Here is a 26,485-nt window from a genome sequence, read left to right on the forward strand (position 1 = left end):
TAAATGTGAATAAACAATAGTTCCTTGATGAATATAGATGGAATACGTTACATGCACAGGCATTTTTCGACAAGGAATTCGAGAAAAGTAAATTTGATAGACATTGCATCAGACTCAATAAAGGTAGACATTAAATTAACATTGAATAAGTTTGAGCAAATTGATGATTAAAAAAAACTATAAAAAAATAAACAAACAAAAAACAGGCAGTGTGCAGGGTTGCTGTTGCAAAAGAAGCACACAAAAATGGTTTGACCAGTAATGTAGAATAACTGGACGCAAGATGCAAAGACTTTTAGAAAATTTAATGACACATCAGTTGTTGATTGAGTACCATTTGGGATTGCAAGAAGAAAATATAAAAGGATGATGGATAGGAAGCTAGGAAAAAGAAAGAATGCAATGAATCACTTTTAAAGGAATTGTTAGATTCAATAACATGCTAGAAGATGTTTTGGAAAACAATAAACTTTCACATAAAAATGTCAAAGCAAAGTAGTATGTCTGTAACCAGTCATTTGATCATTTTTAGGATGTACTTGAAAAAGAAGCAGGTGATTTCAGTGAAGATGATGTAATGGTTGAAGCAGTAGGAGATGAAGTTATAAACAGACCAATATCCAGGGAACAAGTATTGTTAACAGAAAACTGAAGACTGGAAAATCAGCTGGACCAAATGAATTAACAGCTGTTTAGCAGTATATATGTGGGTAACCTCTCCCCAACCCACCATTTTAACCATCAGAAAGGTGAAGAAGTTAGCACCATGGTGCATTCTGAATGCCATACCCCTCTCTACAAAACATCTTCACTCTGAAAGCTGGCGCTGACATGTCAGAAACTATTTCACTGCTTAATCAGTGAAGACATTGTCTTACGGCGTTCCAGCATTTCGGTGGTGGTAACTTTTTATTGTCACTTTCATTCTGAAAGTAATTGATATCCTGTCATCTGTACATTATTTTCCTACTGGGGAAACTTGAATTTGAGTTGGCCTTTTCAGCTTGAAGAATCTGCTTGTGTTAAAGCTACTTAATCTTGATTTGTTGACATTTGAAGTGTTTTAACCCACTTTCAGCTGGTACGTAAACTTTGCGGTGAGCAGTAAACGAATGGAATCAGATCGTTCAATGCATCAGGTCACAGTCCTCATGCTATGAATAGCTCCAGAACCGGGCTGTCCAGGTCATTAGTTGGCTGTGGGGTATTGATGTTTCTAAACATAAACCTATTATGCAGTCCTTGCTGGAGAATCATCTTTTTTTTTTTCCTCCGCTGGAGTCTCCGTGTGTGTGTGTGCGCGCCACTTTGTACCATTTCTGGGTTGCCATTTTCTCTCTTTTCTGTCTCTCAGTCTTGGTCTCTTTCTCTGTCTGTCTCTGTCTGTCTCTCTCTCTCTCTCCCTCTCTCTCTCCCTCCCTCTCTCTGTTGTTGTCTGTTTGCTACTAGCTCTTAGAATAATCAGTATATTTCATTTCATCAGCAGCTTCATGTTAAATGTTCAGACTGGCTGATTCAACAGTGATGAAACAGGCATATCCAAATATCACTTTCCCTCTCCACCCAAACGGTTTACTTGGGCTGTTTCCAAAATATAGCACCAAAAACAAAAAACAAAAATAGGACAAACAGTGTGTGATAGCATTATGATAATGTGAGGCCATTGACAACCCTTGTGCTCATTGCATGCTGTTGCTTGCTCTGGAGAGCAGTTCTTTAAAACAATTTCTGTGGAATGGGAATCAGAGGTCATCAAGATAAAGTTCCAGTGGTCTTGGACCAGCAGACTAGTGGAAATGTTGTCCCCTCATCTTCCTTACGTACTTTTTTTTCGGATAGGTGGAAGCCAGCTGGGAATAATTTTTTTTTTTTCAGCATCCAAAGCCACTTCTGTATGTCAGTCTCCCTGTCACCGAGCCTTTCCATGCCCATGTTCCATGTAACGTTTTTTTCCCAAGGAATTCTGTGTCTGTTTCTCTGTTAGTGCTGATGTATGTGGTAGACGACACATCTTGCCAGGTGTGCTGATATATGTGGTAGACGACACATCTTGCCGGGTGTGCTGATGTATGTGGTAGACAACACATTTTGACCTGCACCAGGCCATCCTTTGCTCATGCAACACTGTCCCTCACTGCCTCTGTCCTGGCCTGTCTTGTCTCCAGCCCACCCTGCCTCCTGCTTGGTTTGAACAAGGGCTGTTGGAGTACTGTTGTCATCACTGTCTATCTTTCTGTGTCCTGTCCACACTGTCCACATCTATGTCTATCCTTCTGTGCCCTGTCCTTAAATTCTGCCCACTACTGTCTTTGCTACCACTGTTGACTATTTAGTGGAAGAAACATGTTTGTATGTGTGTGTGTGTGTAGATGATTGGTTTGTCTCTTCATATACCTTTTTCTCTCTATTTTTTTTGTTTGTTTGTTGTTGTTTTTTTTTGTTTTGTTTTTTGTTGTTGGTGTTCTTGTTGTATGTTGTGTTTTTACTAGTTGACAATTATTTCACCTTCTGTCTGTCCCTCTGCCTCCGTCTCTCTCAGTCTCTGTCTCTCTCTCTGCCGCCCTCCCTCCACCCCCCACCCCCCTCCTTTTTATGTCTTTTGAATCGTATTTTTAGTGTGCTTTGTTACTTTGTCTTTTTTTTAAGTACAGTCAAACACTGTGACTAACCTGCACTTCTTGTATTCTTGCCAGATAAATCATTTTCTTTTGACTCTTCCCAACTCCAGCCTTTTTTTTCTCATGTATATTTGACTTTTATGAGCACTGATATATGATTCAGATGTTTTTCATTCCATGGTGTACCTGCTTGCAGACAAATAATGTTGCTGGCTACATTGACACTGCCAGACCCATGTACTGAGTGTTATCACAACTGTTTATGCCACTAACTGTACTAATACCTGTATGTGTCTACCTTTTTCCCTTGTTGCTGCCGTTTCCTCATACACAACGTCTGATTTTTTTAGATTTGAATGTCTGACTTCTTTTTCTTTAATGTCTTGTTGTTTGAGAACAAAAAGTCATTGCTTCATTTTGAAATTCATAATTGCATTTAATGTCTTCATTGTCCACAAGAGAAATGATTGAGGTGTTTTTCTGAGACTTAACTAACAGCCTCATGCGTTTGTTTCACACATGTGTTGCTCCGAATGAATCATCAGTATAGTTGTTTTTTTTGCAGGTTGATGTGAATGTGTGAGTGTGAATGCACCAAGACAAGTGCATGTGCACTGAAGTGAAGTGGGTGAGGACAGAGGGCACCAGTAGAGAGAGAGACAGCATGAGCCCTGCATGTAACTGCCTCTGATGCAGACTGACAGTGTGGTGTGCTGTTTCCCTGCTGAGAACATAGAAAAACATGTAGGAGTCTTGTCATACACCTTTTGTAGGGTTTCTGAAAGGACACCTCCACAGCTGACTTGCTGTGTCAATGGCTGTGTTGGACTGGCTGTGTTCTGTTCTCTGTCTTTTCGTCTCTCACATGCACACATTATCAGTCAACACACACACCCAAGACACTAAGGAGAAACATGCATGCACTCAAACGCGCGCTCACACACACACACACACACACACACGCATGCATGCATGCATGCACACACACACACACACACACACACACACACACACACACACATATATATATATATATATATATATATATATAAAGAAATGCATTTCCACACACATACTCATGCACACTCACACACCTGCTCTCTTTTCATTCTCTTTCATGCATACAAATACCCCACGCACCTCCCCAAACACATGCTCACACACACACATTCACTCACTCGCTCATTTACTCGCACACACACAGGCACACACTCACTTACACACAAACACACACACACACACACACACACACACACACACACACACACACACACACACACACACACACACACATACTTTGAGCTGATAAATGACCCATCACAAAACAATTACCTCAGATTCAGTTTGTGCTCTGATCAGTTTAACAGGACAAATGTGAAAATGTTCTGTGAATATGGACAAAATTGACCAAAGTTTTAACTTGTATATTTCCTTGTTGTTTTTCAGGTCTGACCCCAAGTTGTTCCGAGATGATGTAGACATCAAATTTAGCCGCACCCTCAACTCTTGCAAAGTGCCTCAGGTATGTCATCCATACTGCTGTGTGTGTGTTCGTGCATGCGCATGCACGAGTGTGTGCATGTGTACGTATTTGTCATTCTTTTTTCTTTTTTTTCCTTTTGGTTTCTTCACAGAAAGCTTTGGTGTTATACATACTTTAGAAACTCGTTGCTCAATCCAAGAATATGATGCATAAAGATGAGGTTCTTTGAGACGACATTTAATAATCTGTGTCCAGAAACTAACTGCAGTAAAATCACTCCACTCTGCTTTCCAATCAGACAGACAAATCATTAATTTTGGTTGTTACTGTGACTCTTTTTTAGTGAAGGTACCTGGGCATCTTTGACTTTTTGACCTTGATGTAACATCAATGTCATGAATAATCAATGACTGTATGTAGGTTTTAAAACCATCATTCATCAGGGCAAATCCTATGAAAAATCAGTCTATTCTGCAAAAGGCCATTGCCAAGTCAAGATGTGATCATCACTTTCTTTGATATTCAGCCAAGGTTGTTTGGAAAGGTTGCACCTGCAGAAAACACTGATGTCTGCTACTTTTTCTTGCTGGGAGGGTGTTGTTTTGGGTTTTTTTCTTGCTGGTACAGTGTTTGTCTGCCAGAGTTCATAAAATAAATGGCATGATGTATTTCAGAACAGAACACATATAGTAGAGCAGTCTTCTTTAGTGACCTTGTTCCACAGATAATGACCTTCATTTTCTTCTTTGTGGCAGTAATGTGGGTAACAACCTGCACAATTCCTTTGAGAAATTTAGGGAAGTGAGTGTGTGTCTTTCTCTGCACCTTTGATTTTTGTGTAGACTGTCTGTGGGACGCGCTGAGCTGCAGTGTCTTCACTCTGTGTGGCTTGGAGGAGTGAAAGTTTCTCTTTGTTTACCAGTGATCAAGAAGGGTCATGAATGGATGACGATGAATGTGGTGTTCATTTCAGTTCAGCTCAGAATGGACTTGATTCACTGTGATGTGACATGCAGGCACATCATCTGATAGAGTGTACAGGAACTCAGACGGTCAGATACATTGTCATGTTTACTGCATGGGGTCCACGTTTGCTCTACAGCACCTCATAAACTTTTTTCATGTGGTCAGCTATTCAGTACAAACATAGATATATGGGTAAATAAATTACATACACATAGGGATGACCAAGAGATAAAGATCTTAAACCCCACCCTCAAATTTTCCATGAATATTGAAACTGCAGAATGACCTCGTCTAAGTTTGCCAAACTTAATGCTTTGAAATCACAGAATTATAACAGATCACCTATCATGTCCTGTCAGGTATGTGCATTTAACAAAGCAAGAAATCAACGAAAGTCACTATTTCTAATCGCTCTTGAGTGGGCTTTAAGTGCCTAGACCTTTGTCATCCTGACAAACAAACTGATAACTCCAAAAATGGAAATAAAGATGTTAATTTTTTTTTTAATTGTACAGATTAAGTTTTAGTTTCAAGGAGGTGCCAAAGCTTGTGGACTGATCAAAATATGCTACACCACATTGGCTGTTTTAGATAGAATAATATATAAAAAAAAAAAAATTTTGTTAAAGATAAGATGCCTGAGCTTTGCATATGCTGCACCACATCGGCTGTTTAAAAAAGAAAAATAAATGAGATTCCTGAGCTTTGCATGAAGCCAACACACCGATCAGGCCTTGAGACAAAGCAGTGACAGGAAAGCAAAGTGCCCCTTGTGTTTCAGATCCAGCATGCCAGTGTAGATGGTCTGCTAGACAAAGTGCACCTTGTGTTTCAGATCCGGCATGCCAGTGTAGATGGTCTGCTAGACAAAGTGCCCCTTGTGTTTCAGATCCGGCCTTCCAGTGTAGATGGGCTGCTAGACAAAGTGCCCCTTGTGTTTCAGATCCGGCATTCCAGTGTAGATGGGCTGTTGGACAAAGTGCCCCTTGTGTTTCAGGTCCGGCATACCACTGTAGATGGTCTGCTAGACAAAGTGCCCCTTGTGTTTCAGGTCCAGCATGACAGTGTAGATGGTCTGCTAGACAAAGTGCCCCTTGTGTTTCAGATCCAGCATACCACTGTAGATGGTCTGCTAGACAAAGTGCCCCTTGTGTTTCAGATCCGGCATACCACTGTAGATGGTCTGCTAGACAAAGTGCCCCTTGTGTTTCAGATCCGGCATACCACTGTAGATGGTCTGCTAGACAAAGTGCCCCTTGTGTTTCAGATCCGGCATACCACTGTAGATGGTCTGCTGGACAAAGTGCCCCTTATGTTTCAGATCCGGCATTCCAGTGTAGATGGTCTGCTGGACAAAGTGCCCCTTATGTTTCAGATCCGGCATTCCAGTGTAGATGGTCTGCTAGACAAAGTGCCCCTTGTGTTTCAGATCCGGCATGCCAGTGTAGATGGTCTGCTAGACAAAGTGCCCCTTGTGTTTCAGATCCGGCATGCCAGTGTAGATCGGCTGCTGGACCGCCTGACAGACCTGCGCTTCCTGAGCATCGACTTCCTCAACACGTTCCTGCTGACCTACCGCGTGTTCACCAACGGACACACTCTCCTGGAGGCCCTCAAGAAGGTCTACAAGAGTCACGACAACGCAATGCTGGACTGCAACTCGGCCCCCAGACCGTGAGTTACAGGACACGGCAGTGCACATTATTTGATGCTCTGCAATAAATGAAATTCTTAGCAGGTTCTTTGGCCATTTGATGCTTTGATGTTGAAGACATTGTTTGTAGAACAGAGCTGATTCAAAGAATGCACATGTGTGTAAATTAATTTTTAACCGGATGTTTCTGCGGTTGACTTGAGTCTCACATTTCACTTTAAGTTTATGCATTCTGCAATCCTTCACTGTCACACACACACACACACACACACACACACACACACACACACAAGACTAAGTATGTGAAGTTGTTCCCACAGGTCCATAGCAGAGGGAGAGTCGAGCAGCCCTCCCCACACAGAGTTCACCAGGGAGCCCCCAGAGGTGGACTCTCGCATCGTCATCAAGCCCCACGCGGAGAAGCTGCGACGGGTCTCCAACGCCGCCGGCAAGGGAGACGACGACGATGGGCATGCAGGGGCTGACCATCGACACCCCCCTGTGGCTGCTACTCTCTCCAGTGAGTGCTTTGGCTGGGAGGCTTCTTTCTGCTCTTTCTTTGTACTCTTGTCTTTTCCACTTTCTGTTCTCTCTCTTTCTCTTCCTTCTTCCCATTAATTCCCCTCCCCCTGCCATTGATTTTCAGAAATGATGATTTCTAAGTGAAAATGATAGAAATAATGATCATGATGATAGAAATAAGATTAATAAGAATAATGATAATAATATCATTTATTTTCAGTCTAATGTCATCATCTCAGATGAACAGACAATAAATGAATAAACGAACAAACTTCTTTCTGCTTCTTCTTCCTTATCCTCTGTATCGGTGGCCTCTTTGTGGTCGGCTTGGCTATAAGTATAAGCAACATGGTTTGATTTGATTTGTCTTCTGTATTCATGGGCTGCAGCTGACATGTTCACTCACGTGTACAAGTTGGCTTTTGCATATATGGCCACTTTTTCCCTCACCATGTACTTTGCTATACTCTGTCTTCAGGGGTGTGCATGCACTGGATATGTTCTTGTTTCCTTAACCCACCAAACACTGACATGGATTATGGGACCTTTAATGTGTACATTTGATCTTCTGCTTCCACACACTCTCGGAAGGTGGTCATGCACAAGCAGGTGTGCACATCTGTTGACATAGTAGAGCAGAAAAGTCTCCACCCTTAACACACCAAGTGCCATGACCAGGATTTGAACCTAAGACCCTCTAAGTGTAAGGCTTTAACCATGTGGCTGTCATGCCTGTCAGGTTTCTTTATGATACATGTGGCTTTCTTTTGCTGCTACGCTGTCCACTGAGTGGTCTGGGTTGACCTCATGGTCTTGATGGTAATCAGCATGTGGTGGTTATGGTCATCATGATGGTAGAAGTCTTAGCTGCTACTGTGTGTTCTTGGAACAGAGGGGAGAGGGGGTGTTTGTGTGTGTCTTTCCATCAGAACTTTGGACACTGCTTGACATGGGTTTCACATTAGGAACCTGTCAGTTTAGGAACATGCCAGTATCCAGATGTATTCAATAAAACAGTATTATTACATCAGCTGGTCAGATTTCAAGCTGAGTATTTACTTTAGAAACGAAAACTGTTACTTGACTCTGCCAGACATAAGAAAGACTGACATCCTGCAGAGTCTGGTGCAGTAATTCTCACTGGCTCTCATGTCTTATCCAGCAATCTTTTCACCCAGTGTAAACTAAATTATGACTTACATATGAGACTGTTAAAACTGACTCCTATGTGAACTGGCTGTTTCACCTACAGTACTGTTGCATTTCTTATCTCACCTGTGGACGTGATACAAGTAATTAGTGAAGAACTTGGAGCATAGTGTGCCTGAAGACTGATGAAGCTGACTCCATTGTGCAGTGGAACGTGGCGAGTCCGTGGACAGCGATGACAGCAGATCAGAACTGGCTGCCTACCTGTGTCCCCCGAAGCCCAAACTGGCCCCCATCGCCTCCTGTGAAACCCTGTATGACCACGACCACGACACCCCCGAGGTCCCTGCCATCCTGACGGAGGACTCCTCGGCGGACATCATTCTGTTGGATTACGAGCTTGGTGAAACGTGTGTGGATACCTGTGACAGCTCAGACAATGAAGGCAAGCTGCTGGTGCCGGATGTGAACTTTGCTGGCCACACCTCCGCCTCCTCAGAGACCCTGGTGGCCTCCCCGAGTCCTGTGATGGCCTCCGCCGCCAGCTCTGACACGCTGACGGCGGGCACCCCTCGCACCAGCCCCCAGACCTCACCCAGCTTCTCACCCAAGAGACTGATGAAGGTGAACGGCAGCGGGGGAGGTGGTGGTGGTGGGGGAGGAGGGGGAGGCAGCCCCAAGCGCTGTGTGACACCCAGCAAGGTGGCCGAGACAAGCTCCACGCTGGACGCTCTGGCCCTCTCCCCCACCTCCTCCCCCGTCCGCACCATGAAACCTCGGGCCCTGTCCAGCCCCGTCAGGGTCACCTCCCCTCTTAAGCCCTCCACCTCCCCCAAGCGAGCCTCGTCCCCAGGCAGGATTACCTCCTCCCCAGTGCGCTCGCCCGTGTCCAGCCCTAAGATGCTGCGTCGTGCCCCCTCTCCCATCAGCTACAGCTACAGCTCCCCCAACATCATGGCTCCTCAGATCAAGATTCGGCCTTGTGAGTGGTCCTTGGGTTTTGTTTCTTTCTCTGTCTGTCACTCTGTGTATTTGTATTTGTATTTCTTTTTATCACAACAGATTTCTCTGTGTGAAATTCGGGCTGCTCTCCCCAGGGAGATCGCGTCGCTACGCTACAGCGCCACCCTTTTTTTTTTTTTTCCTGCGTGCAGTTTTATTTGTTTTTCCTATGGAAGTGGATTTTTCTACAGAATTTTGCCAGGAACAACCCTTTTGTTGCCGTGGGTTCTTTTACGTGCGCTAAGTGCATGCTGCACACGGGACCTCGGTTTATCGTCTCATCCGAATGACTAGCGTCCAGACCACCACTCAAGATCTAGTGGAGTGGGAGAAAATATCGGCGTCTGAGCCGTGATTCGAGCCAACGCGCTCAGATTCTCTCTCGCTTCCTAGGCGGACGCGTTACCTCTAGGCCATTGTGTGTGTGTGTGTGTGTGTGTGTGACATTCTCTTTGTTCTCATTGTTCATGTGATTTTATCAACGTCTGTATTGACAGGAACTCTTGAATGATAAGATCTACCAGTCTAAGTCAAAATTTAGTGATTCTCCACAGAATTTCTGAAATACTGCTGTGTACGGAAGACATAATCGACAGTTTGGTGTCACTGATTCGACCTTGTCTTTTGGTCAAAACTAAAATTGGTTCCGTTCTTTCATTTATCCAGAACATGTGTTGACATTGTGTATGTGTTTGTGTGTGCAGATATGAGTGTCAATAAAATTCTGTTTCCATAAATCACTAGAATGATTTAAAAACATCTGTCAGCAGTGTCTTTATCATTTGACAGTTTGTTAGAAATTACCAATCATTTTAGCCCTGATATTCATTAAGAAAATTGCTTTAGTATTTGTACTTGTTTCTGAATTGATAACCATTTGACTGATTTTTCACGAATTTTGCTGTGCTTACTCATGAATCACTAAAGCTCCTTTTGTAGTCACTTTGAAACAGCCATAATTAAGCAGTCAGCTTTAAATTCAGATTAATCATTAAGGCCTTGGCCCCATACTGAAGGGGGCAATACAAAAAAATTAATACATAATCCTCACTAACTGACAAAGGTAACAGGTTGGAGTTGTCTGTTCTGTGTGTGTGTTGTTGTACAGTCAGCACTTGTACCTCTGTAGACAGTTTCTTGTCTTCTTTTCTTAACTAGTTTTGACTTTGTTGGCATTGATGGGTGTGAAGGATCAGCATCTACTGGAAATGACCAGTTGTTGTGACCTTCACTCTCGTCCACAAAGCAGTAGGAAAAATGAGAGACAACAGGAAAGAATGGCAGTGAGCATCGCACTAACAGCTCTGACAGTCCAAGCCAGGCAGGCTGAAGCAGATGACTGCAGTCTTGTACTGCTGTTTTGAACACACCTGGTGGCAAAGTTCAGTTAATGTCTCTATGCTTTGAACCTCTTTTCACTGATAGTGAATATACTTCAGATCAAATCAATTGAAAATCAGCTTGAGCCTCACACTTTTTGTAAGGTACAATGAGTTATAATCAGTTTTGTCTCTGCCTCAAGCAGTCTCTGTCTGTCACAGTATCTCTCAGACTGTCTCTCTGTTTCTCTGTCTCCTCCCTCTCACTCTGTCTCCCTCCCTCTCTATCTATCTCTCTATCTTTCTCACCAGACTGGAGCATGCTTACAAGGAGCATACCTTTGTCACCAATTTTTGTTTTGTTTTGGGGTTTGTTTGGTGTGTTGTTGTTGTTTTTTTTTGGGGGGGGGGGGCAATATTTTTTTTTACTTCCTTTCCCTAATTTTCCTATCTATACTATAAGCTGTTTTACTTGCTACTTTTGTCCAAAAATGTGTGAGGCATAGCAAAAACATTAATAAAATCAGTTAAAGAATTTCAATCCTATTTCAAATTCAATTCATTCACAGAACAGAATGAAGTTGGGTTTTTCAATCTATTTTTTTAGTTTTGTCCTGATCCTTGTATTCAGTTGAACAAATAGAAATCTGTGTTTTAGAGTCAGTACATATGTCAGTAATATTCAGGTTGCTGCAGCACTTTGCTGTAGATCTGCAAGAGGGGACAGTGAAAAAGAGCATGGTCAAACAGAAATGTCATACATAGAAATCAGTGAGGTGGACATGAACATGAATATTTATTCAGATTAAGGCCTTGGCCCCATACTGAAGGGGGCAATACAAAGAAATTTATACATAATCCTCACTAACTAACAAAGATAACAGTTAACAGACAAGATCAGTCCGGTGGATACAGTGAGGGGCTCTGTCCCTAGAGCTGTTGCTAACAGCCGCACCAAGAGCTGAGGCCTTGTTGTTGACCGTTTCAGTTTCTGGCAAGCGGGGAAGCGTGGAAGCGGAGTCCATCACCATTTCCACCCCACGGAGTAGTTTCCAGCAGGTGGACGGCTCCCCACCAACCCGCGCCAAGGCGGGCACCGTGGTCACCTCCTCCAGGGCCTCCAAGCGAAGGTCAGTTGGCACAGCGTCCCTCCCCCCCCCCAGCCCCCTCCACCTCCCTTTGTGTGTGTGGATGTGTGTGTGCGTGTGTGATATGGGCTGAGGACTGTCTTGTTACATGTCCACCTTCCATTGGCTTGTGTCTCTGCTCTTCAACTGGGCCACATACATGTTGCCATTGTTCTCAAACGCACCATCTCTTCCCATGCACTTTTCTGACTTTGTTGGAGCAGGTTGGAGTTGTCTGTATAGTGTGTGTGTTGTTGTACAGAGGTGGTTGTGACAGTGGGATGGTGTTGCGTATACACACATCCACATTAAATAAGGGGGCATTAAATATATAGAGAAATACACCACCATCAAAAACCAGTGACATGTAATTCTTCTTCTCACCCTCATGCAATCTGACAGATCATGAATGTAAACCCCACCAGTAATGTCAGTTAAACAGAATAACACAAATCTGTTCAACAGATTTCTGAAATAGGCGAAACAAGAATTGTCCGTGTTGATCACAGAAGCATGCTTTCAGTCTGAATCTGATCTTTAAAAAAGATGAGAAGGTATGCCTTTCAAGGATGCTGCTTTCTTCCATACTCTCATTTCAAAACTAATTTTATTTCTGGTGGAACAAGCATGGTTCTTGATCACATCCAAAGGCATGCCTTAGGTCACATGATGTAAGCTTTGCTCAGTGATGGTGGGAAGTTACATCCAGATACCTAATTGGGGATGGGCACATTTTCTGCGGACATTTTTTGGTCCAGAGTCTTTGCAGTGTTCCCTCACAGCTGTCAAAAAGAAACCATTGGTGTTCATTTTGTCTGGCACCAACATTCTTATTGTTTCTCCAGTTGTGTCATTGTCATCATGATCACAGGAAACTTGACAGACAGCCGAACATCCCTTGAAAGATATTGGTTTCTCTGGTTGGCTGTTCAGATATGATAGTTGTGGTGGTGTGATCCCCCTTTTTTCATTTCTGTGTTCTAATTTCAGTTTTCAAAGAGGTATACTGAAAAGTATATGATTTCTGTATGTAGCCATTTACTTATCAGACATTTTTTTCTATTTCTTTTTTTTTCTTCTTTTTTTTTTTTATTAATGTTATGTTGCGTGGGTGAATTATACTGCATACAAGACCAGAAATCCAGGTTGTCCTTTGTCTAGTTCCACTTTGATTTTAATGTTTAGTTCTAAGAAACAGTTGGTTTCTAAACTGTTGTGTTATATTATCAGAAGAGCATTGCATTTCAAGTGACCATCATGACTGGGGGTGGCCAGTTTGCAGCCTGGTGAGATGAAAGTGTGTCAGGCTGGAGAAGTGGGAAGGTGTATGTGGTCCATCTCTTTGTCTGACACTGCCTTCAGCTAAATGATCATTGCTGTAACAGATGGAAATCTGAGCTGAGATGGCTCCTTAGCTTTAACCAGTGTGAGTTTCTGCAATTGTAGCATCACTGAGAGGAAGATGTTTTTCAGTTAGTGAGAAATCTTTTGGATTAATGCTGGTAGGCTTGGTCAGAGAGCTGTCTGATCCTTTTTTTTTTCTTTTTTTTTTATGACCATTCTGCTGAAATTGGCAAAATGTTTGTTCTCCTCTCAGTCAGTCAGCTGTGTTCTGGCTGAATTCGGTATAACCAGGTTCTGGGGGACAATTAGTGCAATCATTTCTCTTTTGTGCATCCAGTAGTATTCTAGGTCTCCTTCCAGTCTATCTTTTCTAAAGGCAGAGATGTATGTTGTGTGACATGGCTGATGTTCAGTGTAGCAAGGCCACTGTCTTGGACAGTTTTTACACACAGACTAAAGCAAACCTTCCCAATTGTCTTCTTCTTTTTCCATCACATTCCTAAGTCTTGCAAAGTCATTTTGTCCCACTGGCAAAAAGAAAACAACAACAGTATTAATGCCACACATGCATGTTTATACTTGAACATGTTTCTGTGTACATGCGCACATTGTCATCCAAAAAAAGAACAGTCAGAATAGAAGAGCTATCTGGCCCCGTGAATAAGGATTTGACTGTAGGTAAGGCATACAAGAAATGCACACAGTACAAATACCTTTTCTGGGTAACTTTTATTGATGAATCAGACTGTAAAAATGATTCATACTTTATACCCTGCAGACAAGAAATGCATGCAATACAATCACACACCTTTTGTTTTCACTATTTTGTGAATGGTCTGTATTTTTTGGCTTGATTTGCAGCTTACGTTCCTTTGTGATGTCTTTCAGTGTCTTGGTTTGCAATGCATGGTGAACTATCATATTTTATTTTCTGTATGTGAACATTTTTTCTCTCTGATTTTTCTGATTGCTCAACTTCAAGCAAGCTTATGTATTGATTGCTCTTTTCTTCTTCTTCTTCTTCTTTTTTTTTTTTTATCCCTTTATGGCACTTTTATATGTTTATAATACCTGCAGTCTTTTTGGTCCATTTGTTGAGAAGAGAAACATATCTTTTGTTCTTTACTTTGTTAGCTGTCTGTGTCATCAGTGGTGGTGTTCTGTTGGGCCATAATTTGGTGAAAATATTTTCATTTGTCCGACTTGGTAATTGAACAGTACTCTTTGTCTTCTCTTTGGTTAACGTTTTGCTCCTTTTCTGTGTGACCTGCCTCTCATGTATGAATGGTAATTGTTGTGTTTTATGTCTCTCTGCTGATTTGACAAGTTACTAGTTTTTCCCCCATTTGTTTTCTTTATCTGGCTGGTCTCCTTCACCCATCTTTGGTTTCAGCAGCATTTTCCTGAAGGCTTTGGATGCCTGTTCAAGACTTTACAGTTAGTTTTCCTCTTTGGTTCATAGATGTGTGTGCAGTAGTTTGAGGTCTTACAGCTTGAGATCTGTTTTCAGTTTGAGATTTATTGAATAGTTTCAGTTCGATTTCATAGTCATGATCCTTGAGGTATTGAATTGTTTGAGTTTGGTATAGTTTGGTTTTGGTCTCTGGTTTTTATTCTTTTGTTTGTTAAACCAGTTTTGTGTTCATGAACGCATTAGTGTTCATGAATGCATGAGTGCACCAAAGGCAGCTAACTAAATGCTTACTCAGCACCATACCTCTACATTTAGCTTCAGTATCAGACTGAGCACCAAAAAATGGTGGCGTATAAAACACATATAGAACACAGAAATTGTATCTGCCTAGATTAGGAATAATTGTGAAAAATCTGTGGTGACATTTTCTGCAGAAATTCCATGTTTTCATTTCTGACAAGAAGCCAACAACTTTCTTGAAATTCTGCAATGATGTTTGGTGTCACATAATAATATCTTCTAGAACATAGAGGTGCTATTTGCACTGTTTTAAAAATTTGTATTAACTATTATTCTCTTGCTTATGATTTGGGAGAAAAAACATCAGTGACTGGTCTTATACAGTAGTACACCATCAACTTTACAAAAATATATATGTGTAAGTTTTTATTTTAAAAAGAAATAAAAAGGAGAGAAAAATTCTGAAATAAGACCAAGGGTTTTTACCACTTTTCCTTACATCCTTAAAGACAAGAAGAGGGATCAGACTTCCAAACACATCTATGCGCTCAGTTATTTCCTAATTGTAGCACTGTAAGGGTTAAAGCATGTTGATTTTGTATGTTTTGTTTTCATTGGACATTTGTGCTGCAAGGTTTTCTTTTCCTTTCACATATGAATTTAAACATCCAAAGGCAATATGCTAAGAACTTCATAACTGCACCTTATACTAATTGTTAGATAATCTTTTAATGCAAATATTCATGATAATAAATAAATATATATGGTATGTATTTAGGAACACACACACACACACATATATATATATATATGAGTTCAGATCATGTATGTCTACAACAGTACAAGTGCTATGGTAAACAGTGGTTTTTGGAAGAAATACTCTGCAGATGTCATTGAGGTAGAGATGGAATCCATTTTGAGCACTGGCTGTCTTCGTTGTTCATACATGTATGACTAGTGTCAGAACTAATACAAGTGACTTGTGTTTGATCTGCTGATGACTTCTCCCCCCCATGACCCGACGGCGTTGAGGTGGGGGTGTGGGAAAAGTGGTGATGATTTCTCTGCTGTCGCCTGTTGACAGAGTGACGTGGTTTTGCCCCGATCCTACAGGGGCAGGGGGAGCAGGCGTGACCCGAGGAAGGTGGGTGGCTGATGTGCCATGTTCAGTAGCCCACGTGCACCACTACCCTGTACCGTGCTGTAACCTGTACTGATACCACATGGTCTTCTTTTTTTTTCTTTTCTTTTCTTTGCTTTTTTTTTTTTTTTTTTTTTTTTTCACCTGTCCCTTTCCTTCTGCAGCCACCATATTTATTCTTCCACTTTAACACAGTCATATTGTATACCTGCCTGCCTGCCTGCCTGCCTGCCTGACTGACATCAGCTTAACACCTTGAGTGGAATTGTTCTTTAGGGAGACGGGGAAATCGCTATCTTAACCTTGCAGTTGGAGCTTGGTCCACCTCTGTTGCTAGCAGTAGTATTAACTGTGATCCAGTACAACAGTGTCAAGCATGTGTGTTTTTGTCATTGAAAATAATTATATATTGCAGGAATGCGAAAACTACAGTTGAGTCCATTGAAGATAATAATTACCTTTTTTTTTCTTTCTTTTTTTACATTGAGAATTTAGCCTCATGTAGTAGTACCTGTCAAAATTGTTCATATAAGCAGGAAGTCTGTGAAAATAAAATGATTTTGCATGTAAAGTAATCACAAAAAACATAAAATAAGCCGGTCAAGTTTCTAATGTAGAGGTTTGCTGCCATCCTTCTGTTACTGAGTTTCTTTGTCCTTTTCAAGTGTTTATGTATAGATGTAGTTATTCATGTCTCTTTATTCTAACAAGACACCACACCAAGATGAGCTTCTTTTCCCCCTTTGTCTGTCTCTGTAGAATTCTATGTGCAGATAGAAAATGTTTGTACTCTAGATTTGGTGTTGCTTGGTAGCTAAGTCACATCTTTAACAACTTTCGGCAGCGCTTTGGTTAGTCTACCTCTTTTGTACTGTTTTCCTCTATATATTGTTTGACCTTTCTCGTCACACATCCCCAAAATAGAGTCATGTATGGGATTTCTTTTGTCTGTTTTCTGTGCTGGACTACTGTACAAATCCACAATTTTTAACCAGTGAAATCATTATGGGCACACTGACCAAGTACCTGTTCTCCATGGTTTGGAACCTAGTCTGGAATGTATCTGGTACTTAGTTAACAAATGAAAGCAAACCATTATTTTAAGGTGGTGAGCTGCCAATAACTGAGAATGAATGAACCATTGGTTGTGTTGATAATTAATGAGACCAAGTCTTGGATTTGAACGGTTGTGAAGGTTACTAGGTGAAATCTGCAAAAGTTTTTTCTTTTGTTTATTTAATGTTTCAGTGCTGTCTCCTCTTGTGTGTTTTCCTTTAAGGAATAATACTTTTTTTGTCATGTTACTTATTTTTCCTTTGCAAAGGGTTTTTTTTCTGAATAAAGTGGAATGTGCAAATTTGGCACAGGCAACATTATTCCTATGATGAGATTGACACATTCATACATGTTGCACAGTTTTCAAAGGAGGTTTCATTACATAGATAATAATACACTACTGTACAAGGACAAAACAAAAGAAACCTAATGAAATAAGTAAAAATGTTCAGATAGAGTCCAGCAGGTCCATTGTAAACATCTTGAACAAAAGGCGTTTAAAAACCACCCGTTCTCCATCAATCCTACACCAGTGATCCAATTCTGTGCACTGAGACAAAACCCCATCCCCCATGGATGAGGTGGGTTTATTTCACCAAATGACTATTGTTAAAGCATAAGATAAACAAACCTGGAGGAGGGGTAGGGGGGTGCACTGGGTGATAGAAACTGTTTGTAAGACCATGCGTGGTGTTGACTGGTTGGCATTGACCTGTCATTCTTAACATGGCCCAGTCAGGTTTACTGTACTTTGTTCAGCAGTGCACAAGGTCAGCACTTTTTTTTCTGCTGATTCTGCATGATAAAACGAATAGGAAAAGACAGTGTGTGTGTGTGTGTGTGTGGTACAGGGAGAGAGAGAGAGAAGATAGGGTGGATACATGGTGTATATACTTGTTTTTGTTTGTTAATAATATTATCGTTATAGCATGTTGAGCTCATAGGGGATGGATTTGAGAGATGTGTGCTGTTCACTATATTGCCCCTTCTTCATGTTTGGTTTGGTTGTTCATTAATCATGATTTATGTGTTTGCTCAGATGAGCATTAGTACATGATCGACACGCATGCACACTCACTCACACACACACACACACACAGGGAAACGCATTCCTGTACCGCACATTAAGTTTGCATGTATGCATCCATGCATGCACTTTGTGTGTGTGCATGCAAGTAAAGGGGTGAGGGTATATCTTGCCCATTACAGAGTGTCAGCACTTGTTTTTTGGGGTTGTTTTTTGCACATATATATAAATATGGAGAGAGAAAAACTCTGTTTGTCTGGGCATGGACAAAAGATGATGTGTTTTTTTCTTTCAAACATGTAGTCATAGGAAGTCAGTGTTGTGACCTTAAAACATGTACTTTTGTGTGTGCATGCGCTTGTACATTTGTGTGTTTGTGCTTGCACATGCACATATGCATGTGTGTATACTTAGCAGAGTGTAACATTTTCATATTCTTGGCTAGTGCATGTGTTAGGAATTCAAATGAGGGAAGATGACAGATTATTAAGGCCTTCCCATCCGTCCCCATTATGATCATGAAGACACTGCACGAGAATAATAACAAATGTTAAGGTGTTGTCTTGAAAGCGTCATCATTTGATATGATCTCTATAAATACATAAAGATGATACTTTAAAGTGAGTGTTAGAGGATGTGTGACATGGTGCATCCAAACCAGTGTCAGTTCATATCAAATGATAAATTTATGTCAACATGCAAAAGACCAAACATGTGCTGCTATGTATAGCCAACCACTATGGAAAATCCTGGCAAAGACACAGAAGCAGTCTTTTAATTTTCATTCGTGTGGATGAGAATTTAATTTTGAATGTGTTTATGAGCATGTGATATATTGCTTATATTTTGCTATATATATATATATATTTTTTTTTTTTCATCCAATCAACAATAATGCTTTAAAAAAAACATAGGCAAGTTGAACAACAAGCATGCACACAGTACATTACCCTTTCAATGCTTGACCATTCCCAAGATATCGAGAAAGTAAAAAAGAAAAAGGAAAAAAAAATCAATGGAGATGGTGTTAGGGATCATCTGGACAACTATATATCATGCATTCAGAGTAGTTAAATTTGTTTTATATATCGTCAACAGTTGGAACAATACTCCTCGAGTGCCCCAGGGTGGAAATTTCCATCCCCTTCTAGTGTGAAAAAAGTGCATCATTGCAGGAATTTTCCTATCAGAAATTCATTCGATTCATGTGAAATTGTCATAATTGGATAGTGTGTTTATTTTCCTTTCAGAAAAGGGTAGGTTATATGTACTTTTTTCAGTTGTTTGCATGCTACATTCGAAGTAGTAATAGTACCATCCATGATAAAAATTTTTAAAAAATTTTAATCCCTTGGCAAATAGTCGCCTCAGTGTATCTGAAACTGAACTAATGTGACAGCATATACTGTTCCATCAATTTATTCAACATAAAAGGGAGTACTGAAGATTATGTGAATACCATACCATTGACCGGGTTTCTGGATGTCAGGTCAAAAACTTGTGTACAATTTTCCTCTTATGTGTGCTAAGAAATGGAGTCTGTATATAATCACTCAGGTGTCTTTGTGTATGTGTTCATTGGTAAGTGGTAAAGGAACCAAACTTTATAGGATAGCAGTTACATGATACAATCTTTCAGGGTCTAGGGGGATGAGAGGTCAAAGGTCAGGGTCATCACTTTCCAACATAGAAAAGGCTTGAGGCAGCTCTTTGTTTACATCCAGTTTTCACCAAATTTTGCATGTGATTCACCATGAAGATAGCTAGACCCTGGTAGAATTTTTAGGTCAAAAGTCAAGGTGACAACATTGCACATGATGGGGAATATATACATGCTTGTACAAGAGAGATTCTTGCATGCTGTCTTCACCAAACTTTGTACAATGATTCGATAATGTGGAAACCAGAACCAAGAAGAGGTGGCAAGGTCAAGGATCGAAGTTCAAGGTCACAGAATGGTATGACATAAAAAGATATTGTAAAAGTACGGTGAAATGCTTAGGTTTTTCATTCAATATTGTCAACTTCATATGGTGACAGAGTGTAAACAATTTCATGTTTGAGACCAAATGCCAAAGCCACAACAGTGTGGATAAAAATTGTGTTTAAAGATGGCCTGTTTCATGTTGGGTTTTTTTCAATACTGTAATTCCTGTTGGTTTTAATGGTATTTCTATGTCATGAAGGCCTTGCTTCTCTTGTAGATTAATTTGTGTTGGCTTTCATATTGAAATCTTGTAACTGATAAGAAAAGTTCATTGTGGATTTTCAGAGTAGGGGGGTTAACAAGAAAATGATAAAAGCTATGCATAATCCATGTCAGCGTTTGGTGGGTTATGGAAACAAGAACATAACCAGCATGCACACCCCCGAAAATGGAGTATTGCTGCCTACATGGTGGGGGGTAAAAACAGTCATGCACGTAAAAGCCCACTCATGTACATACAAGTGAGTATGGCTTTCTGCATGGCAGGGTGAAAACAGTCATAAACGTAAAATTCCACTCATGCGCATACGAGTGAATGTAGGAGTTGCAGCCCACTAACGAAGAAGATCCCTGTTTAACTAGACAGATCTAAAATCTTGAGCTTGGAGAGCATCACTTTGAAGCATCTCTTTGCCTTTTCTGTGTTCAGTGTGAACAGTTCAGGTGGTCTGGTAGATTGCAACTGCATCACATTCTGACCACAAAAAAAAAAAATATATATATATATATATTGAATTGGGATGGATGGACAAGGGCATAATGCCCAGCATTTTGATCCCTTCTGCTACTTCTTCCACGTCTGTGTCTTCAGTATGAACATACTCTTATTCAGTTCCAGAAATCAGAGTAAATTGAGTGCTGTTTTTGCTGCTTTCAAACATTGATTAATAGTAAGATATGACTATTCCACAAAAAAAAAAAAAACAACAACACAACAACACTGTTTGTTCTTTCCCTGTTTAGCTTTCATTGGATACATGGTACTTTCGAGTATTCAGATTAAGTCACTAGGGGTAAGAGAGTCATTAGGGTAAGACCATTCCAGACACCATTTGTTTGATGATGATGATGTAAGCAGGGTGAGATGTCAAAGGTCAAGAGAATCATTTGGCAAAACAGAAAGTCAATCTCATGGAAGTCCATCACAAATGATGAAGACGTCATTGCCTTTGGAGAAATGATTAAAGTTATTATAGAACTACTTTTCATCCAGTTTTCATCAAAACTTTGTTCAGTTACTAGTTATGACATGAACATAAATGATTTTTAAAGTAAGGGTTATAGGTCAAAGGTCAAGGTCACAACAGGTGCTTTAAGGTGATTAGCTTTAGTGTTCTTTTTTTTCCCATGTTATTTCATCCATTATTTCTTTATTAAGTCTGTATCACATGTGAATATTTGAAGGTCTTGCCAATTTAATTACCTAGATTGTTTAAACCATGGGTATATTTCATGTGCTATAATGCATATGTAGCCAAGTGCTCAGCTGGCTTCAGATACTTCTTTACGCACCAGCTGTATAGCATACGCCTTTTTCGCAACTAACCTGCCGGTCTTTAGTGACTCACGCAGAATGTGTGACGCCATTCCCAGTTTGAATGTAAAGCTCCAAAACATCTATTAAATTAAGTTTCTGTATCATTCACTGCAGTATTATATTTGTTGTTTTTACACACACACTTTAATCAGTTAGAAGCATGCTTGATTTCAGTTTAATCGTTCGTCAGTCTAAAGATTTCAACTGACACTAAGTTTACGTCATTTTGTCTTCCCGTCACACATAATGCTACGGTTTACAATTCTGTATGTGACTGCTGTTGGAAACTAAAACCACACCATTATAGTGTTTGGATGAGAATAAATCAGGCATTTAGAAGAAACAAAGCCGATTTTCATTGTTGACACTTAATGACAACCACACCACAACTAGTGTCGCTGTATGCTGTTGGGTGAGCTGAAAAGTGTGTTTTTGACACACCATATTTAATTAAATATCTCTTTTGTCAGATCAGTAAACTACAAGTATTATATACTGGAAGAATTGACGCAATTCCATCTTCAAATCTATTCCATTTGTGTTTGCCTATGTTCAGTTGATTGAATGCAGTTTGTAATTTTCCGCGATGAGCTCACTAAAACTGATCAGTTCATGTGACTTAAAATTAAGATTATAAATTCATCTTAGATAATCAACACTTCATTTTATACTCATTATAAAGTAGGTATTGAGCTCTTTCTTTTGCAACCTATCCAACGTAAATCGGTTCAGGAATCATTGAGAAATCTATCACTGAACACCTTGTAACAAAACACAGATTATTCAAATATTAAGCCCAATAGGCCCGGTTTGCTTCACAGCACACGCGGGCGTCATTGCAGTTCACTTAACTTGCATGTATAGCCCCAGCAGGTGATGACTGGTCACTTTCCGCCTGGCCAGTCACTAGCTGGAGCCTGCTCTCTCTCTCTCTCTCTCTCTCTCTCTCTCTCTCTCTCTCTCTTGCTGTGTCGCAAACAGAGTGTGTGTTGTGTGTGTCACCCCAAGTGGCCAACGTCTCGCTGCGTGTCACTTACATTGTCTTCTCATCTTCTTTATTCTTCTTCTTCTTTACTTACTTAACTATTGTAAATAAAACAATAGAAAAACCCTTTTGTGACTGGCCATCTATATGCCCCTGGCCTGCGCGTGTATATTTTCTATCCTTTAATACAATTATCAGTAAATCATTTTTTATCCAAATTAAATCCAAACAATAAATTAAAGTCCCTTTCCACCAAGTGTACTTTGTTACAACTTGGCGCTGTGAGCAAGGATGTTAATTCTTTAAATCTCTTATGAAAATTAAAGCCCCTTACCACTAACTCTATCACACATATGTGCTATAATGCTTCCACGCTGATAGATATAGGAGCTGAATTATCTGTCAATTGATTGTGACTTTGGTTCAAGGGCATATCAAGGGAATTGTAACAGTAATCTGTGTTGTTCCCATGATGCATTTAGCTGACTTGGTTACACTTGGTACAGATTACCAGGGCAGTAACATTATGTCATTCCAAAATTTAACATCAGTGTTCCACTGTGACCGAAAAGATGGATATGTGTATGCGTAATGCATAAATGAGAGTTCACATGATTTCATTTTGAAATTCAACACCACAGAAGCATGGCATGTGTTGGAGTGGGAAGGATGTATGGTTTATTTTTTGTAACCATCTGCAAGGATACCTGTCTGTGTGTCTTGCTGAGAAGTCAGCCTTTTGTCATCTTCTCCATTGTGGGACAGGTCACTGGGCTTTACTCTTCTGTCGCTCTCTTCTTTCTCTGTCTTTCTCTTTCTTTGCCTCTGTCTGTGAGTCAGTTGATCGGTTGGTCAGTCTCTTCCTCCATCTCTCTCTCTCTCTCTATTTCTCTCTCTCTCTCTCTCTCTCTCTCTCTATCTATCTATCTATCTCTCTCTCTCTTGGTTGGTCTTATGTGTGGTCCCATGGTTGATTGTGCCACAAGAATCTGTTTTGGCTAAAACTGAAGCAGAATATAAATGACTGTTATGAACAAGTCCGAAAAAATAAAAGTAATTTAGCAGTGATGGGCACACTACTTTTTTTCTTGTTCCTTTTTTTTTTTTTTTTTTTTAAAATCATCACTGCAGTATGAAAGGTATTTATTCAGTATCATTATTTCTTTGTTCCATGACGCATACATTGATTAAGGGACCTTTTAACTTGTGAATTTTATCTTCTGCACACATATGTAACACAGGAAGGGGGTCCAGGCACTTGCAGGTCCGCACATCTGTTGACATGGGAGATAGGAAAAGCGGCCCCATTACCTGGATTCGAACCCAGGACCCTCTGATTGAAAGTGCAATGCTTTCACCACTTGGCTGCAGTGCCTGACAGATGCTTTTGTAATGTTTGATACTGCTGCTCTGCGCTCACAATGTGGGTGGGGCTCATATCGTGCTTGATTGTCCATTGTCTCAAGGAGGTAATAATGTTTTGAAATAGTTTTTAAAACGTGCGTCAACCCACCTTTGACTTTTTTCTTAATAATAATAATAATGATAATAATGGATACTTACGTAGCACACTATCCAGAAATCTGCTCTAGGTGCTTTACAAAAACACTGATGTTTACATAACACATTAGATTAATGTTACACACACACACACACACACACACACACACACACACACACATATATATATATATATATATATATATATATATATATATATATATATACTGGTACACACACACACACACACCCTCCCCCCCTCATCCCTCCCCTCCCACACACACAATGCGTTCATACATTTTAACATATATATGTGCCTAACAGGTACCCTCAACACATAAACACACATTGGCATGCACAAACATTCATTGACAGACGTGTATGTGCGCACACGCACACACACTCTCTCTCTCTCTCTCTCTCTCTCTCTCTCTCTCTCTCTTACAAAAATGAGATTTTAACTCACTCTGTTTCTGTGGTTTTATGAATGAAATACTGAAGGAAAGAGAACAACTTTTCAGTTTAGACACATTTTCAATTGAATGCATATCAAATAGTTTTTATTTTGTGTGTCTCTCTTGGATGAAGGGTGGCAGAATGGTTAAGGTGCTGATCTGCCAATACATTGTCCATAGGGGTCTGGGGTGGAATCCCATCTTGCCCTTTCTGGAAAATGACTGGAAAATCAAACTAAGCATTAGTCATTCAGATGAGATGAAAATCTGAGGTCTGATGTGCAGCATTCACTTGGCTCACTGAAAAAAGAACCCATGGCAACAAGAGTGTTGTCCTCTGTTAAAACTGTAGAGGAAATCCACCCTCATTGGTACATAAATATGTATTTGCATGCACTCAAGGCCTGACTAAGCACATTGGGTTATGCATCTTCTCAAGCATCACCCTAGTATATGTGGTGTTGCATATATTGGATTTTTCTAAACACAGTGATGCCTTATTGAGAAACAAACTAACTCTCACTCAGTTTCACTTTCCTTCAGACTCTGTCTCTGTGTCTCTCTTTCTGGATCACTGTCTACAAATTAGCTTGTGCTTTCTATTGATAGCACGGAATATATATCTTGATACATTATGTCTATGATTAACATTTGTTGCTCTTAGTAATACATGCAAGAGAAGATGATGGGTACATTGTTTAAGTGTATATTCATTATGATTACTTTTTTTTTGGTTGGTTTTTGTTTTGTTTGGGGGTTTGTTTTCTGCAGAGGGGAGTTGAGGTGGGGAGTGGGGTGGGGGAGTTGTTTTAGATAACACAGTATCATTTTATGCAATCCCCCACAGACCCACCTTTTCTCATTGTATTGTGGCCCAAGGCTGATGTATATTAAACTTTCTGAGTTCTCTCTCTCTCTCTCTCTCTCTCTCTCTCTCTGCCTTTCTCGTTTTGACTGTCTGCCTCTCACTCTCTCTGTCTCTCTTTGAACATGTGTCTGCCTCCGGCTCACCCAACCACACACATCACACACATGCATGCTAGTGCACGCACTCACACACTCTCTCTCTCTCTCTCTCTCTCTCTCTCTCTCTCACTCTCATGTGATTTTAATCAAAAGATTTTGATGTGATAGTTACAAATCAGTCATTTCTTTGCATTTTAAGTATCCATATTCTTATAAGGATATGTTAGCATGCATCATCATACAAATCATACAAGTTCTCAATATTCTGTCATTATTTTTCCAGACATATATATTTGGACAAACATGCATGAATAACTAACACAGGTCTATGTCTGCTTTCAGTTGCATGATGTAACTGTATACCATGTGCTGTCCTTAACCTGTTCTCAGTATCAGTGCTTTCATACTTCATGCTGCCTACATGGCGGGGTAAAAACGGTCATACACGTAAAAGCCCACTCATGTACATATGAACGAACGTGGGAGTTGCAGCCCATGAACGAAGAAGAAGAAGATACTTAAGTAAAAGAAGCAGCGGGCTTGTCTTTAAAATAGTAAAAGTGAATAAGTGTTTTAATTCTTCACCACGAGAACACAACAAAAATGCGGGTTGCGACAACTGTATGTGCATTCTTTGGTCATGATATATCTCTGCACCCTAGATTTCTATTAATGTGTCTTTAATGCACTGAAGCTCAGTATGATTCTTGTATTAGTCACTCTTGGCGACAACAGACCTACAGAAGTGGCTCTTGGTGGTTGATTGATTCGTGTTAAGACTTCTTTTCTGTGCTGTTTTCTGTGAGAGGTCTCTTTTTCTCATCTTGTCCAGGTGTGCACACTTTTCTGTTGATTGTCAGAGGTCACTCTTATCATTAGTCATACTGTTTGTTGTGTGGACGACCGGCGCAATCGAATCACGGTGACGGCGCCTGGTGGGTAAAGGGTGGAGATTTTTACGATCTCCCAGGTCAACATATGTGCAGACCTGCT

The 26,485-nt window shown here is 40.4% G+C and overlaps 1 protein-coding gene across 2 annotated transcripts in view; it reads left to right on the forward strand.

Moving 5' to 3' along the window:
• Window positions 1-26,485, forward strand: part of LOC143296908 (ras-specific guanine nucleotide-releasing factor 2-like) — a 316,971-nt gene that overhangs the window by 252,751 nt on the left and 37,735 nt on the right. The window contains exons 15-20 of one of the 2 annotated variants that reach the window (XM_076608906.1): window positions 4,065-4,140; window positions 6,551-6,741; window positions 7,042-7,241; window positions 8,601-9,374; window positions 11,702-11,843; window positions 15,923-15,982. In XM_076608906.1, the coding sequence (XP_076465021.1) occupies window positions 4,065-4,140; window positions 6,551-6,741; window positions 7,042-7,241; window positions 8,601-9,374; window positions 11,702-11,843; window positions 15,923-15,982 (1,443 nt within the window). The remainder of the gene's footprint in view (window positions 1-4,064; window positions 4,141-6,550; window positions 6,742-7,041; window positions 7,242-8,600; window positions 9,375-11,701; window positions 11,844-15,922; window positions 15,983-26,485) is intronic. The other variant, XM_076608907.1, reaches the window with a different exon arrangement.

Source organism: Babylonia areolata, chromosome 22, assembly GCF_041734735.1.
Source record: "Babylonia areolata isolate BAREFJ2019XMU chromosome 22, ASM4173473v1, whole genome shotgun sequence".
In the NCBI taxonomy this organism is placed as follows: domain Eukaryota; kingdom Metazoa; phylum Mollusca; class Gastropoda; order Neogastropoda; family Buccinidae; genus Babylonia; species Babylonia areolata.